This window comes from Amyelois transitella, chromosome 20 (genome assembly GCF_032362555.1).
Source record: "Amyelois transitella isolate CPQ chromosome 20, ilAmyTran1.1, whole genome shotgun sequence".
Lineage (NCBI taxonomy): Eukaryota > Metazoa > Arthropoda > Insecta > Lepidoptera > Pyralidae > Amyelois > Amyelois transitella.
Window position 1 is genome coordinate 4,654,956 of NC_083523.1, and position 16,481 is coordinate 4,671,436.

Here is a 16,481-nt window from a genome sequence, read left to right on the forward strand (position 1 = left end):
GACACAAAACTTGCAGTAGCTTAGCTTAGAAAACTGAATAGACTTTATACTTAAAAAAAAAAACTAATTGTATGTACTTAGTGACAATAAAAATTTGGATAATAACTGATTAAGATGGACCTTTTTTCAGAACCTTAACTTCAAAGATCAGTATGTGCCTCGAGGAGTCACCTATCACGACTACTCCATCCTCATGGATCCCAACCCAATAAAGACCGCTATGAACGTCTGCAAGGACCTTATTGCCCATAGAGTAAGTGTGACGTCTATTGCCGTGTTTATTAGGAAGAAGTAGTATACATCTACCTACCTATTTTCATTCTTAAGAACTTATTTTTTGTGAGTTTTGAAAAGGTATCTCTAGTTGCAGAATTGTTATGACAGATCAGAAGGGTTAGTGCGACTTTTTCTCGGTCAAACGTGTCGAGCAAGTTAACGCGAGTTTGTATGAAGTTGCTTTAGTGCCATCGCGTTACCACTAGGTGGCGCTAAATAAATCGCATACAAATTCGCGTTTACATCATCGACGCGTTTGATCCAGTAAAACTTGCACTAGTACCCTCAGGAGACCGCGAATAACCACACGACCGAGAACTAGGACAATATGATAAAATAACCAAGTACCCATTATTTACTAAAATAAGCAGAGCAGAAAATATGAAGAATAACTTTGAATTTTAGGTGTACGCAGTAGTGGTGTCACACCCGCTAACCGGGGACCTCTCCCCCGCCGCGGTCTCCTACACCAGCGGGTTCTACCACATTCCTGTGATCGGCATCTCCTCGCGCGACTCCGCCTTCTCCGACAAGAATATCCACGTGTCTTTTTTGAGGACCGTCCCTCCATATTCACACCAGGCTGATGTCTGGGTGGATGTTTTGAAGCACTTTAATTACATGAAGGTGATCGTTATACACAGCTCGGACACCGATGGACGCGCCATATTGGGACGGTGAGTAAAGATACGAATTACGATTCTAATGACAAATTCATAAGTATTGAACTATGTATAATAAACTAGCAGCAAGTTCAATTCCGCCATAATAAAATAATATTTTTTTTACTACCTAAGTACATGTTACAAGAAGATCGAATAGGTACCTACCTACTGGAAACATCACTCGATAAAGCAATAACTTACCTGTTTCCAGATTCCAAACGACTTCGCAGAGTGTGGACGACGACGTGGATCGTAAGGTAGTGGTGGAGCAGGTCATCGAGTTCGAGCCCGGCCTCGACTCTTTCAGCGACAAGCTTATCGAGGTCAGAAGTGCTCAAGCCAGGGTCTTCCTCATGTACGCCAGGTTGGTATAATTTTTGACCCATTTCGATTTGGAATGACTAAGAGTAATTTGGGAAGTGATGTATAGGTATGAGATTTTAATTTTTTGCACGAGGTCACAAGAAAGATCTCGGGAACGACCCTTCATTTTATACGCGTCTAATTGATGGAAGGCAATGCCGACGATACATTTCTCAACGTCTAGCGGTCATTTCTTTAATTCGTGTTCCAGCAAAACGGACGCCGAGATAATCTTCCGCGACGCGATGTACCTAAACATGACGACGGCGGGGTACGTGTGGATGGTGACGGAGCAGGCCCTGGACGCCGCTAACGCGCCCGAAGGGCTGCTAGGGCTCAGGCTGGTCAACGCGACCAACGAGCGCGCGCATATACAGGACTCCATGTTAGTTATCCTCACCCTATAATCTCAAATATTTTATGTGCTTTATAGACCTATCAGCAAAACGTGACTTTAGAGTCTTGTAAATGTAATCTTTGTAGATCGCGTAAGGGATAAAGACTTGCTTTGTTGATGATGTAAGTTTATTTTCAACAGTTACGTTCTAGCATCAGCTATCCGTGACATGAACACGTCAGAGGAGATCTACGCTCCGCCGTCAGACTGCGACAACTCGGGCTCCATTTGGACCACGGGCCGGGTTCTCTTCGACTACATCAGGAAACAACGGCTAGAAAACGGGGCTACGGGTCACGTGGCCTTCGATGATCACGGGGACAGAGTCCACGCCGAGTACGATATGGTGAATGTGCGCGCACAAGGAGAGCATGTGGCTGTTGGAAAATATTTTTATTCGAATGTGAGTGATTTTGTAACCATGTCCAAATTCGGGATTGTCATATTTTTTTTTATCTTACGTTCCTTTATTTTACAGGAAACGCAAAAAATGAGGTTAGAGTTGAAAGAGCAAGAAATAATATGGATGGGTCGAAGTCCTTCCAAACCAGAGGGATTTATGATACCAACTCATTTGAAGGTATCTATTCTTTTATCTCATCCGCGGGTATTTTCAGTATGAACAGTGCTTTTTCATGATTTTCACAGTCCTTTACAACAATTTGCCATTTCTAGGTATTGACAATAGAAGAAAAGCCATTTGTTTATGCTCGACGGATAGACTACGAAAATGATTGTACTGAAGAAGAAATATTATGTCCTCATTATAACGCCAGCGATAATACAGGTACCTACAAATTTATTAAGGTTTATTGGGCCAATCAACGCATTGGACCAATAAGTAGAGGGCTATTTAGGCGAAACGTATTTATTTGATGTAACGTTACTCTTTAGTTCCAAATTTTGGCATACAGAGGGCGCTGCTGTTTGTGATTCAGTCGCCATCTAGTGAATTTTAATGTAACTACAAAAGCATTCTACTTATAAATTGGCTATTCCTCTGTAGATGGCGCTTTGAAGTTAAATAGTTCCACTGAACTAAAAGATGGCGTAGTCTATGGTTTATAATACCGCCATCTAGTGTACGTTATTTTAACTATCAATTCTATTACTCGGTAATAGATGGCATTGTTTTTGATATTTATTTTAAGGAATTAAACAAAGATGGAGCTGTTTCTGCCGTATTACGTAACAATTTATTTACCGTATGCTAACTACCCTTCCTAAATTTCCCGCGAAGCAAAATTCTTAATTTTTCATTTCTAAATTCTTTCCATTGTTAGTCTTAATTTTATACAACCTTTCATTCTACGCGTCTAAACTTGATTCTAAAAACACTGAACTGGTAGATTTATCTACACTAACAACATGATGGATTGATATTTTTCAGGACAGCTGTACTGCTGTAAAGGATTTTGTATGGACCTTTTAAAACAGTTGTCCAAAGTAATAAATTTCACTTACTCGCTTGCTCTTTCTCCCGATGGCCAGTTTGGAAACTACATTATCAAAAACTTATCTGCACTCGGAGCTAAGAAGGAATGGACAGGACTCATAGGTAACAATTTTTTCAAGCACAAAGAAATAAAACACTGGCATCTGGTGCAAGTGGTTACTTTTAAGACGTTTGTATTATGTAGTAACTATGCATGTACATTGCAAATGGTAGACTCTTTTAAATAATTTTTGCAGTGATTTTAGATGATAATGAGAACCATTTAGAATTACAAAATACATAGGTATTCTAATTTTATTACAGGAGAATTAGTATATGAACGTGCTGACATGATAGTGGCCCCTCTGACTATTAATCCAGAAAGAGCAGAATTTATTGAATTTAGCAAACCATTCAAATATCAAGGGATAACAATATTAGAAAAAAAGGTCAGTAAAAGTTGATGATACAAAATTAGAAAAGTACTTAAGTAGTATGTAATGTATTAGACCAGGCTTCAACTAGACCAGAATTTATATTTGAAACCTGCCACGGAAATTATAATACATATTATCTCTATTTTCATTAGCGAATGCTCTTATCACAACTTAACTCTCTCCATGAGTGAACCGTTTAGTAGTTTCGGCTGCTTATTCAAGGATTTCTATAAAAGAAGCACCGGAACAGTTAAAAATTCGCGACAGCTAAAAACAGTTTACGACGTAGTAGTCGTAGAAGTAGGTTAAACTTTATATAATTTGATTTCAGCCGTCTCGCTCCTCAACGCTGGTGTCGTTCTTGCAACCGTTCTCCAACACGCTCTGGATCCTGGTGATGGTGTCGGTGCACGTGGTGGCTCTCGTCCTGTACCTGCTCGACCGGTTCTCGCCGTTCGGAAGGTTCAAGCTGGCGAATATTGACGGCACAGAAGAGGACGCGCTCAATTTGTCAAGCGCCATATGGTTCGCTTGGGGCGTGCTTTTGAACAGCGGCATTGGTGAAGGTGAGCTCGAAGAGGCATTCATACAATGGCGACTTTACCATTTCTCATTGTCGTAATTGTAAAACAGTACAATATATAACAGTCTTAACACAACTTTTGTCCAAACTTCTAAAACCATCAAGTAAGTGGAGAGAAACTATGACAAAAATACAAATTCTAAAAAAAAACCTCATTCCCGTACCTACACTACGCCATAATCATAGCAGTAACTCCTCTACATTACGTCTAGTACTTATATGTAAAGGTTTTCTGTGTACGCACATCGAAGTGCGCATATTCAGATTCGCATGTTTGTTCCGCTACAAGGAACGCCCCGCAGTTTCTCAGCGCGCGTGCTGGGCATGGTGTGGGCGGGGTTCGCGATGATCATCGTGGCCTCCTACACGGCCAACCTGGCCGCCTTCCTCGTGCTCGAGCGCCCCAAGACCAAGCTGACGGGCATCAACGACGCAAGAGTGAGCATCGCAACGATACAATTAAACAAAGCTCATGAAACGTTGATAAGGCATAAATAATGAGGCGACTAAAGGAAACACTTATAAACTTGGGATTCTTCTTTTAGGCGATGGGCTAGCAACCTGTCACTATTTGAATCTCAATTCTATCTTAAAGCAAAACAGCTGAGCGTGGCCTATCAGTCTTTTCAACACCGTTGGATCTGTCTACCCCGCAATACGTGTTTATATATATATATATATACATAATGTATGGTCAAAAGTCGCGCCGTGGAATCGCCTTCAAGTTTTAAAGTGCAATTAAAAGCATTAGGTACCTACCAAGGACGACCTTAGGTAACAAATAGTGTAACTGCTACCAGTAAAATTATTTGCCTCTACTAAAATTTACGCTATGATTCCCGTAATTACCTCTCTTCACGTAATTGGCAATATAACTGATTGTAGTTGCGCAACACGATGGAGAACCTGACGTGCGCCACGGTGAAGGGCTCGGCGGTGGACATGTACTTCCGGAGGCAGGTGGAGCTCTCCAATATGTACCGCACGATGGAGGCCAACAATTATGATAACGCTGAGCAAGCCATCGAAGATGTTAAGAACGGGTTAGTAAATATTTGCATGAGTGGCTATAACGGACACCGCACCTCTCTAGGAAAGACGCAACCAGGAGGAAACATAACGCCAGGAGGATGATGAATCAAGAAGGAAGTGTGGGGAGCGTGTTTTATGTTTTTTATTTTTTTCAATTCAACTCGTATTCCGGTATTAACATACAAAGTTTTGAAGACCATATTTTTGGTCCCTATAAATTATAACTCGCTTGCTAATCTATAAAGCTTAGAGTCTGAAATATTCTGTCGACGTATGATTCAAAGAAAAGTCTAGTCAGCTTAATTACCAATAATGAAGTAATGTCGTCAAAAGCTGTTTGTATAACAAACGACCGACAGAGAAAATAATAAACACCTCTAAATCGATTTGTTTCAGCAAGCTAATGGCGTTCATCTGGGACTCTTCCCGCTTGGAGTTCGAGGCGGCGCAGGACTGCGAGTTGGTGACGGCGGGGGAACTGTTCGGCCGCTCGGGGTACGGCGTCGGCCTGCAGAAGGGCTCGCCCTGGGCCGACCTCGTCACATTGGCGATATTAGACTTTCATGAAAGTAAGTTTGCTTGCACTAAGTTGAAGTGCTAAAATGAAAATATTGACGAATGTAGGTGAAGCAAGAGAAATGATCGTGGCAACTGGAAATATGTAATTTAGAGCCGTGAAATATGTAAGTTAGCTTTTTACGATTTCTCATCATCATAGTTTGTTCTCTCTGGGAAGGAGTATGGGGTTGGTTTAAAATAAAAAAACAGTAATTGGGAAAGTAAGTAATTGATAACGAAGTTGCTGCTTCTGTTTGATATCCATAAAAGTTAACAGAGAAACGGTGAGAAACCTAGCCAAGCTTGACTGTTGAAGTGTTTAATAGTGATATAAAAATAGAGCTCTGTCTATCCTAATATTAGACAACAGTGTGATTTATGTGTATACTTAATAATCGTTTAAATTTGACCACCAGGTGGAATAATGGACAACTTGGACAACGAGTGGATACTGCGGAATAACCTCTTGAACTGCGAGGAAAACGAAAAGACGCCGAATACTTTAGGCTTGAAAAATATGGCGGGGGTGTTCATTCTAGTGCTGGCCGGCATCATCGGGGGGATCGTGCTGATCGTCATCGAGGTGGTTTACAAGCGACACCAGATCAAGAAGCAGAAGCGAATGGAGATAGCGCGCCACGCCGCCGACAGATGGCGCGGAGCCGTCGAGGTAAACAGAGCAAAGCACGAGCCTTTCGCGGACCACTACGTCATCAAACACCACATAGAGAGCAAAATATAAAACGGCATCCCTAGGCGAACGACCAATGAGATTATATTTATTGACAAATAAACACAATTCATGTTCATTTAGATTCTTTTATATCACAAAGTTGACCCCGCTGCTTGTTTGTGGCGCACAGCTGGATTTAGTCGATGTCGTAAGTAGTTTTATACCTCCGTAGTCCGAACGGCTATCCACGGCCATGGCTATATGTATAGCGAACATTTTGTAAATTTACCTTAATATACAAATTTATAGGCATGATTTATGATAGACGTATGAAATTAGACGATTTTATCCACATTTAACTCTTCCTGAATGAATTTGAATGAACCTCTGAATGAAGCCTTGGGCTAATTTATTTTGTTTTCATTTTTCACAAACAGTAGGTGCCTATCTGCAGTTATGCTTGAAACTGCAGCCAATCCCAGATAGAACGATAAACCCTAAATATGTCAATATTATGAATAACATAATAGTGAATATATGAAGAAATATAATTTCCACCCTAAGTATACAATATTTACATGTACCCATAATAGATTATTGATTTATTATTCACTAAGTAGGAAACGCTTGTGAGGAGTATGAGGAGTAGGTATGTCTGGATTTTATTTCACAATCTGCGACACGTATTTGACAACCTTGTGAAGTAACAATCACATAAGTAAAAAATTAATCCTTACCAGCGTTTCCATATAAGTAAGTACTACACTTAGTATCTTTCCCTAGAACTTTAGCTTGGCTCCCCGCCTGCCCCTAGCCAGTTGCATGTCTACCTACTTCCCCGTACAAATTCTAACGCCAATCTAATTTCAGAAACGGAAATCGATGCGGGCGTCGCTCTTGCCGACGCAACGGAGAGTGAAGTCCAACGGCGTGAAGGAGGCGGGCAGCATCAGCCTGGCCGTGGAGCGCGGCGCGCGGCGGCGCGACGAGCCGCGGGTGCCGCGCTACCTGCCCGCCTACACCCCCGATGTGTCGCACTTGGTCGTCTAACATGTTGTATAAGTGGGCACTTCGGCCGTAACCTTTAGGTACCTACTGTTGCCTTTCGGTGGTCACACAATATATTTTCGAGTAATCCTTTATGACATTTTTACTTTCAAGGCCTATGTTTTCTATAAGTAAATATAAAATATCTAATCCCTGATGTTGAAAACTCAATCTTTTGATTGAGAACGATCCCAGAAAGCTGCACCCCTATTAGTTCGATGTCACGAATTTCACTTCAAAAAATAAAGTAGGGTGGATTGATGATGATATTATTTTTATCCACTATCCTTCTGTCATTCAGTCCGTTTTTCATTAAAAATATATCCGTCCCATATATTATGGAATAATTTACATTAGATCCTGAGAAGTACAAGACAAGAGCACCTGATGATATGCAGCTTGTACATACAAAATAATTTGATTCATTGTATGAGATGGGCTTCGGTGTTCCACGCGGGCTGGCACGTAAAACCGATGTCCATTCATCTGATTTACAATTTACTAGACCATTCGTTGTTTTAAAATAATTGTTTGTGCGTATTTTCATGGAACGTTCAAAAGCTAATGGAAAGGCGAAACAAGTTTTGCTCGCGCCTTAATTCTTTTTACTATATTCAAAAGGCAGCAAGTCAGCGCAAGAGAGCTTTTTTGAGCGTAAAAAATACTGCATAACCAATTGGGATTTTATTAGTCTGTGTCAATTTGGTCTAAATAAGGCATTGCAAAATTGCGACAGCAATGCAAGGTACTAATTAATAGGTACGTAACACCATGTAGATATAAATGAAAGTAGGCTATAAGTATATGATAAGAATATTAGAAGCTCATAAAATATTTGAATTAGATATAAAATGGTAATACATATTATTTTATTGTTGTCATGTTGGTATTTATTAATAAAATAAGACTATTTTCATTTGAAATCGCTTTTGATCTTTTAAAACGACCCAAATCCCAAATAAAACACTGATTTCAACACATCTATATATTTACATAAGAAATTTAACAGTGCTATAATGGAAATACATGTATCCTAGTTAGAGCTATAGTGCCCTTTAATATAATTTATAGAAGCAAGCCAGTTACATTGCCAGGAAAGATGGAAAACGTGGTCGATTGTAGGAGTTCTTTGTGACACCACACTGCGCCCAGTCAAATGATCATTTGAGTGAACATAGCGTGGGATGCTGCCGTCACGAAGAAACCTTACTACCCACCAATATTCCTAGTCAGCGAATAACATGAAGCGAAAACAACGATCTTGATTAATTACATTTTGATATATACCACCGTCGCCGTACACTGGGCAATAACACACTATTAACAGAGTTCACTATCGCATATTGTACCTAATAAAATGGTAACATTAATTGTTTCCAACACTACATCTACGTCTAAGTTATACGAATGAATTGTTATAATAAAATACGTTCGGGGTTACGGTCACTTCAGCTGGCGAAACTAACTTACAGTTAGAGTTTATAAAATATAGATGTGTTCGCGCCAGATGCTCACATGATGTTTAATGGCGAATTCAGAACAGTTATACATTCTAAATAGCGATAAATTGTACGCATTATTATAATTAATTAGGCAAAGGAAAACACTTATAGTATTATCATATCTCTACAGTATTACGAAATTTTAAATATTGTTAGTAGCAACAAGTGTGTAGGGGAAGGGTGTACAGTTTAGTCAGTGAACTTGCGGTTGGGGTTGCGCCCGAACAGAGCCGTGCGGATCTCCGGCAGCAGCTGCTGCGCGATCAGCTCGAGGCGCGCCTCCAGGGTGTTGTCGATCTGAACATAAATAAATAAATATATACGGGACAAGTTACACAAATTGAGTTAGCCCCGAAGTAAGTTCGAGACTTGTTTTACGAGATACTAACTCAACGATACTATAGTTTATAATAAATACTTATATAGATAAACATCCAAGACCCAGGCCAACCAGAAAAAGTTCTTTTCTCATCATGCCCTGGACGGGATTCGAAACCGAGACCTTCAGTGTCACAGACAAGCGTACTACCGCTGGCCGTCTTAATACACACATGTACTTTACTGTGGGCCCACTTTAGAGACAAAGTGATTTTATAAATGTCAGTAAATATCATTCTCTTATTACACCTACCTACATGCCTGAAAAATCTGCCGATCAAAACGAATTTAATAACTTAGTAGTCGTTCGACGTGTATGTTGGCCTCGTGGTTATTTTAGCGGCACTTAGTAAGAAATTTCAGTACTTACTTACACTTGAAAATTGAAAATTGTTATCTGATCACTCGCTCAGTCATAACTAAACTATGGATTGATCTAATAAAAAAATAACATTGCAGTGACCATAGTGATAGTGCAAAATAGAAGTTAAAAATGTATGATAGAATTATTATCAGTCGTGCGAACAATGATACAATCGGTAACAATGGCGGGAGCTCACACGAGCGTGACCAACTGCAATAGTCACGCTCAACTCCGTATATCTAACGCAGACTCTAATTGGAGAAATAAATAAAACGCCTTGGCTGTAAACCACACAACCCTAACAATTTTTACACCATTTTCTTTTTACACGATTGACTAAAATTGTGTCATATTTTCAGAGTTCATGTTATACTGATGTAATTTAGACTTTATTTAGATATTATATTAGAGTTCATGTTATTAAGAGCTAAACATTTTGAACAGAACTTCAGTACTATCGCCAGAAAGATGCCTCATCCTTTCTTAAAAAAATAACATGTCTGTCGTTTTGCACTACTGAATGCTAAAAGAACGGGACCATTCTAATTTTATATTATAACCGAACTTCCATCCTGGTCTGATAGGGAAAACAAACATAGCGTGTGCCAGCTAAGAAAAGCCAATCAAGACAACGAAGACCTGTTATATGCTTGATATATTAAGTCAAGTTAAATCAGGAGTCTAAGGTGGAAACAAGTTGAAGACGGAGACCTGGAAGCTAGGACTTAACACTACTTGTAGTAATGAGCCGATGTAATAAAAATGTAGTTTCAGTTACCTTGATGCGTCCCTTGGCAGCGATGAGCTCGATGCCGCCACAGCAGTCGGCGGGCAGGTAGCTGGTGTCCACTTTGAGCTGGACGTCCTTCTTGATCTTGGCCTTGTAGTCTTGCTGGGCGCGGGACAACAGCGACTCCACCAGGGCTTTGTCCGCTTGTCGGACTCGGATGGTCACTGTCGGCTCTATGAGCTGGAAATCAATCAATCAATATGTAAAAAAATATAGTTTATAAACAAACTTATTCCAGTTTTATTGTCACCTATAGTATACATAGTTTGTTCCGCCGCTTATTCTACACATAAACTCTGGAGGCGGTAGTAAATATAATTAGACTTAAGCATTGACGTCAATAAGTGATACCTTGTATCCAATTGTAAATTAATCTTTTCTATAACAAATGCCAAATAAACTTTCCTATATCTTTTATAGAATAGTTTTATGATCAGAGATTTCAAGATAAGCGTTGGAAAATTGACCTAGTTAATTGTGCCAAGGTGATGATATGTTATCTGTTTTATCTCTTTCCTCTTGCAAACTATTTAAAGGAAGAGAAATGAATTCAGCTTAACACTTGAGAATGTCTTGTCTAAAACAAAATGTACCAACTTTTTCACATTCATCACCTAATTATTTATTTCCCTTCTGTTTCTTTTAATTAATACATATATTACAAGAGAAGATTACTATTAAAAGGCGACTATAGGCTTATAAACTTGGGTTTCTCCTTTTAGGCGATTGGCTAGCAACCTGTCATTATTTGAATCTGAATTCATTCAAACAGCTGAATGAGGCCTATCAGTCTTTTCAAGACTTTATTCCAGTTCAGCATGTTCGAAGATTGATGGCTTTATTATATGTATGTAAAATTACTATTTTTGTTTATAACAACTGGAACAATTCTGATGAAATCTATTCAGCAATAGATTTAAACCTTTAACAGTGAAATGACTTCTTTAATTACTAGAAATTCCCATTTCTCAACTAATAAACCGGATGAACCAACTTCAATTCAAACCTTACCTGGAATAAAGCTTGCACCATGAGTGTGACAAGCAGATCTGAATACAGCTTGGTGTCCTTGGGCACCTCAGCCAGGCGCTTGCGGGCCTCGTCCAGCACGTTGCGCACGTGGTCTTCACGCACTTTGAGCACCTTCAGACGAGCTTGGTTCAGCATGTTCGATGATTGACTGTCAATTTAAATAATACAATTAGATAGTAACAATAATGTCTACCTGTAACTGTTATTTATATTGAGCAATAAAAAAAAGGGAAAAATCACATTTACTGTATGGAGACCCTTTTAATATTTTATTTTTTTTATTTTAATTTCTTGTTATAACTGCAACGAAAATAAATAATTTTGATACATTTTCGCTTTCTATCCATCAATATAGAAATAGGGCCTCATAAAAATAGGGTCCTGTTTCTACCTTTGAGGTATGGAACCCAAAAAATCTATAACAGACTTCATCTTAAAATCTGAAACTGTAGACGAATTGTAGTATACGACATAATAGATGGTTACATACAAGAACATCACTGGTGTTAGAAAACCTGTCCTTATCATGGGATTATGATACTAAAACTCAATATATTATTAAATTTGTAATTGTAATAAACAATCCAAGGCTTAGAGTTAACTTTTTGAAGATGAGCTTACAGATCATAGTATTAAATAAAAATATCCCCAAATGCTGATATCTGTTTGCTATATAAGAATATATGTTTTTTAAAAGACACATATACCTTTTATCAAAATTATGTATGTATATACTTCCAAATTACAACACTTCAGTAATTAAAATAAACCAGTGGTAAGTTATGATGAATAAAAACAAGCTCTGCAGCACTTTTTGGTAGTAAACAATAGCGCTTTTCATCATAAATAATACCAGCCTCAGAAAATAACCTTTCTCACTATACACACTACTTCCAGGAGAAAAAAGATAAACTTTAGCAAACTACGAAAGGTTTGGGAATTGTTTTTGGTTTGCGAACCACCACTTGTTAGGGTCCTGACCTGGTCCTGACATTAATATGAGTGAAAAGTTATGTATGGGAGTGAAAGTTGTGAATAAATGCAGTGAAAAGATTTTATGGAGGTATTTTGTGCCGAATATTCATCGGCCGAATATTCGGCGTTTCGACCGACCGCGTTGCCGAATATGACAACTCTAATAAAGATGTGATTCTATGTATGTATGTCACTTATGAATGGGCCAAGCCAACTGCCAAAACAGTTGCCATTTTTCATGTTTACTGCTAGGCAATAAATTCATCCCCTCTCATTGTAGTTAGTCTTGGTATCATAGTTCCATATCTCTTTCAGAAAATATTTAAGAGATACAACATTAAAAAGATTCATCACATACTTATACACCCTTTTATTAAAAAGTTCAACCCCTTATTCCCACATAGTTAACAAGTGTATTTTTCTTTGATATATCCAAAGTTTTATATCATAAGCCATATAAAATATATCTGTATCATCATAACTTTCAATGTTTCTTAAGAGCCTACATTATGGCTCTGTACTTTTTTGAATAAAACTTAAGCATTCTTGAGTTGAGATGGGTTACCATAGTAGCTGTAGATTTACTGGAATGTGTTACTGTGTAATATTTATAGCATCCATACAGGTCAATAGTTGGGGCATGTTTGCACATCAAAAGTAAAATGATGTTTGCCTTCCTGAAATATGTTCTGAATGATTTGATAACTCATTATCTTGCCGCTGTCTTATATGATAAGAACTGCTAGTACATACCTATTATGTCACCAGAAATACTATTCTTGGTACTCACTAGTGAAACTCAAATACAGCATGATGTAAACTAACTTTTCACACAAGATTGGGGGTGCTGTTACTACTAACATTTTTAGTTTTTTATTTGTTGCATAGTTTTTGTATTGTTGCCAAATACTACCTTTTATTCGGCCGAATACCGAATAGCAAAAAAGTGGCCAAATAATGAATAATTGACTAAGCAGATATACAAGGAGAGTGTGGAGGGAAAGGTCGGAGTGGGAAGACCTAGACGAACGTATCTTGATCAAATTAAGGACGTCCTGGTAAAGGGTCAGGTCAAAAGTACCCGAAACCGCCGAGCTTGTATGAAGAGAGTTATGAATGTGGACGAAGCGAAAGAAGTATGCAGAGATCGTGGCAAGTGGAAAGAGGTAGTCTCTGCCTACCCCTCCGGGAAAGAGGCGTGATTTTATGTATGTATGTATGTAATGAATAATTGCCGAATATTCGTGGCATCTCTAATCTTTATCCCCTGTGGGGTAGACAGAACCAACAGCGTTGAAAAGACTGTAAAGCCACGTTCGTTATGGCTAAATGATGGAATTGAGATTTAAATAGTCATGAACTTTAGCATTTCAATACTGTCACTAAGCCATGCAGAACTAGGTGACCAATCAGTCTTTTTAAGACTTGTCTCCATCTACACCATCAGGGATAGAGACATGATTACATGTATGTTTGAACAAATACACACAATGATAAAATTGCTTTCATGTTATTGGCAATAATAGCAATAACCTCATACAAACAAACAGACTAGTAACATTTTTACACAGGTACATACTTAGGTGACATACATACATAAAATCACACCTCTTTCCCGGAGGGGTAGGCAGAGACTACCTCTTTCCACTTGCCACGATCTCTGCATACTTCCTTCACTTCATACACATTCATAACTCTCTTCATCAAGCTCGGCAGTTTCTGGTACTCTTGACCTGATCCTTTGCCAGGATGTCCTTGATCAATATATGTTCGTCTAGACCTTCTCACTCCGACCTTTCCCTCCACACTCTCCCTGTATATCTGCTTAGTCAACCTGCTTTCATTCATCCTCTCCACATGACCGAACCATCTCAACATACCCTTTTCTATTCCTGTAACTACATCTTCTTTCACATCACAACATTCCCTTATCACGCTGTTCCTTATCCGGACATAATAACCTGAAAATGGTACTTGAATATACCTACATCTTTTTCTGGAGTTCAACTTGTTTCTCTTTTTTCTCATAGTATTCCATGATCTTGAGCCGTTGCTGTTGAACCAGCCGGCCCTTTTCGATATTGAACTCCTCCTCAGCCTTTGCATCGATTTCTTCAGCTTTTTCATTGGCCTCTTGTTCGATGAAGGCCATCATATGTTTGATCTGGTGAAAAATAATCATGACATTATGGAGAAGTTTGAGTGAAATAAATGAATAGAAAGTGTATTAAGTATCAAGATATGGAATAGAATGAAAGTTTCAAAGTGCTGCTTGGATCAATTATCTCTACAAAATTTGTGCTTGGAGCATTCACCAATAGTATGATTTTCATGTACGAACCTGTTTTTGAACATCTGCATCGCTGAGCGCCATGGCTGATGGTTATTATTTAACACCACTTACACAAAAAACAACTGACACAGAGCCAGAAAATTAAAATCTGGCTAGAAGAAGTAAGACGACGCCTATCAGACGTGCTTCTTCATTGAACAATCATATGATTGCAGTGTTACCATTGTATCTAGATATTATCCCCGAAAACCATAGACAAGTTCACTAAATTAAAAAAATACAAAAAAAAGTTTTTATTCTTAAACTTAAACCCGAGTAAATAACCACAATCAATATTTTTATTCTACTCTTATTAAACTTTTCATTAGTGGATCAAATCAGTAATCAAGGTTGATAGACATGTCTTATCTTCTCTCTCATTTTTCATTTCGGTTGTTCTTAAAATAGAGAAAAAGAGAAAGTTGCAGATAAAACAATGTGTCAAAACTTCGTTTCCACTAAACGAGGTATTCACTGAAAAACTGGTGACAAGAACGCAAAATTGTATGTCTGATATTTATGCTTGGCGGGACCTTGTGTTTTTTATAATCTACATCCCACAGTGTTTCAGATAATACTTACAGTCACGGCAGCGAGCATTTCTTGTGCGGGATAAAGATGCAGGTAGTCATTATTAAGATAGTTTGGTACTCTGTGTATGTAAGGTATTAATTATTAAAGCTCCTTGTGGGTACTCATAAAATAACAAGCAAAATATAAATTCGTGGGTACCAACATGTAAAAATGAAAATCTATTTGCCTAAATCAATTAAATCATTAAATTTATTTTGTTTCATTGTGTGTATAAATTGACAAGTATATTGTATATTAATAAACTGACGAAATTTCCACTCTAAAAGAAATTAATTAAAGATGCGAAAACGGACTCCAAATAAAAACTCTCCGCAGAAACCACAAGTTAGTAACTTACATATTTAATCCACTATTGTTTACGCACTAAGGTACCACTATATCCGATTGGAGTGAATCCAGTCTTTATAATAAAGCGTCTACCATATGATCTTGAAGAGGATACTTAACATAATATGTAGTTTATGTCGGAAGTTCTCCCTCACTTTAGTACTATTAATTACAACTTTTTATTGATAAGCATTGAAATTCATGTATGTAACTTAGAATAGATTGATTGATATATTGTAATAGAGAGATTTGATTCTTGTATGTTATACGTATAGTTTGAGTGATATTTGTATATGTATTAGAATCGTGGCAAGTGGGAAAATTACTCACTAAAAAGAAAGAGGCGTGATTTCATTCTAATAGTGCTAATAATTCACAATAACTACGGCGATGGACTAGCAATCACGTCACTATTTGAATCTCAATTTTATCATTAAGCCAAGCAGCTGAACGTGGTCTGTCAATCTTTTCAAGACACTGTCTACCCCGCAAGGGATATAGACGTGACTGTATGCATGCATGCATGTAACTTGAAAATATTATTTTTATTTTCATATTTTGCACTTATTTTCTAACTAAGTAGTTTTATATTTTAATAGTAAATAGTAATAATCCGCAGCTTGGCGCATCTACACGCCACCTACAAAAGAATACAGGGTTTCGCAATTCCCAAGGCAATTTCACTTTTTATCTGGATAAAAAGTACCCTATGTATGTTCTT

The 16,481-nt window shown here is 38.1% G+C and overlaps 2 protein-coding genes across 2 annotated transcripts; one reads left to right on the plus strand and one right to left on the minus strand.

Moving 5' to 3' along the window:
- Positions 1-178: 178 nt before the first annotated feature.
- On the plus strand, positions 179-8,404 carry LOC106131526 (glutamate [NMDA] receptor subunit 1). The gene is made up of 15 exons (XM_060950096.1): positions 179-253; positions 682-953; positions 1,153-1,305; positions 1,516-1,689; positions 1,843-2,104; positions 2,180-2,281; positions 2,377-2,488; positions 3,092-3,259; positions 3,461-3,585; positions 3,905-4,139; positions 4,446-4,594; positions 5,042-5,199; positions 5,585-5,757; positions 6,163-6,416; positions 7,290-8,404. Exons 1-15 carry the CDS (start codon positions 194-196, stop codon positions 7,467-7,469), a joined length of 2,577 nt encoding a protein of 858 aa, XP_060806079.1. The 5' UTR covers positions 179-193; the 3' UTR covers positions 7,470-8,404.
- Positions 8,405-8,436: 32 nt separating this feature from the next.
- Positions 8,437-15,019, minus strand: LOC106131667 (V-type proton ATPase subunit E). Its single transcript, XM_013330839.2, has 5 exons — positions 14,849-15,019; positions 14,496-14,671; positions 11,512-11,680; positions 10,489-10,680; positions 8,437-9,265 (listed from the first exon to the last, which is right to left on the minus strand). The coding sequence occupies exons 1-5, from the start codon at positions 14,879-14,881 to the stop codon at positions 9,158-9,160; spliced, it is 678 nt and encodes a 225-aa protein (XP_013186293.1). The 5' UTR covers positions 14,882-15,019; the 3' UTR covers positions 8,437-9,157.
- Between the last annotated feature and the right edge of the window lie 1,462 nt (positions 15,020-16,481).

Excerpts from the sequence above, each read along its gene's own strand:
- LOC106131526 (XM_060950096.1), top strand. The coding sequence starts at position 194 with ATGGATCCCAACCCAATAAAGACCGCTATGAACGTCTGCAAGGACCTT. Across the intron at positions 1,690-1,842 it reads GCGCATATACAGGACTCCAT|TTACGTTCTAGCATCAGCTA; the intron begins GTTAGTTATCCT and ends TATTTTCAACAG. Across the intron at positions 2,105-2,179 it reads GAAAATATTTTTATTCGAAT|GAAACGCAAAAAATGAGGTT; the intron begins GTGAGTGATTTT and ends TTTATTTTACAG.
- LOC106131667 (XM_013330839.2), bottom strand. The coding sequence starts at position 14,881 with ATGGCGCTCAGCGATGCAGATGTTCAAAAACAG. Across the intron at positions 11,681-14,495 it reads GTTGAACTCCAGAAAAAGAT|TCAATCATCGAACATGCTGA; the intron begins GTAGGTATATTC and ends TTAAATTGACAG. Across the intron at positions 9,266-10,488 it reads CTGCCAAGGGACGCATCAAG|ATCGACAACACCCTGGAGGC; the intron begins GTAACTGAAACT and ends ATTTATGTTCAG.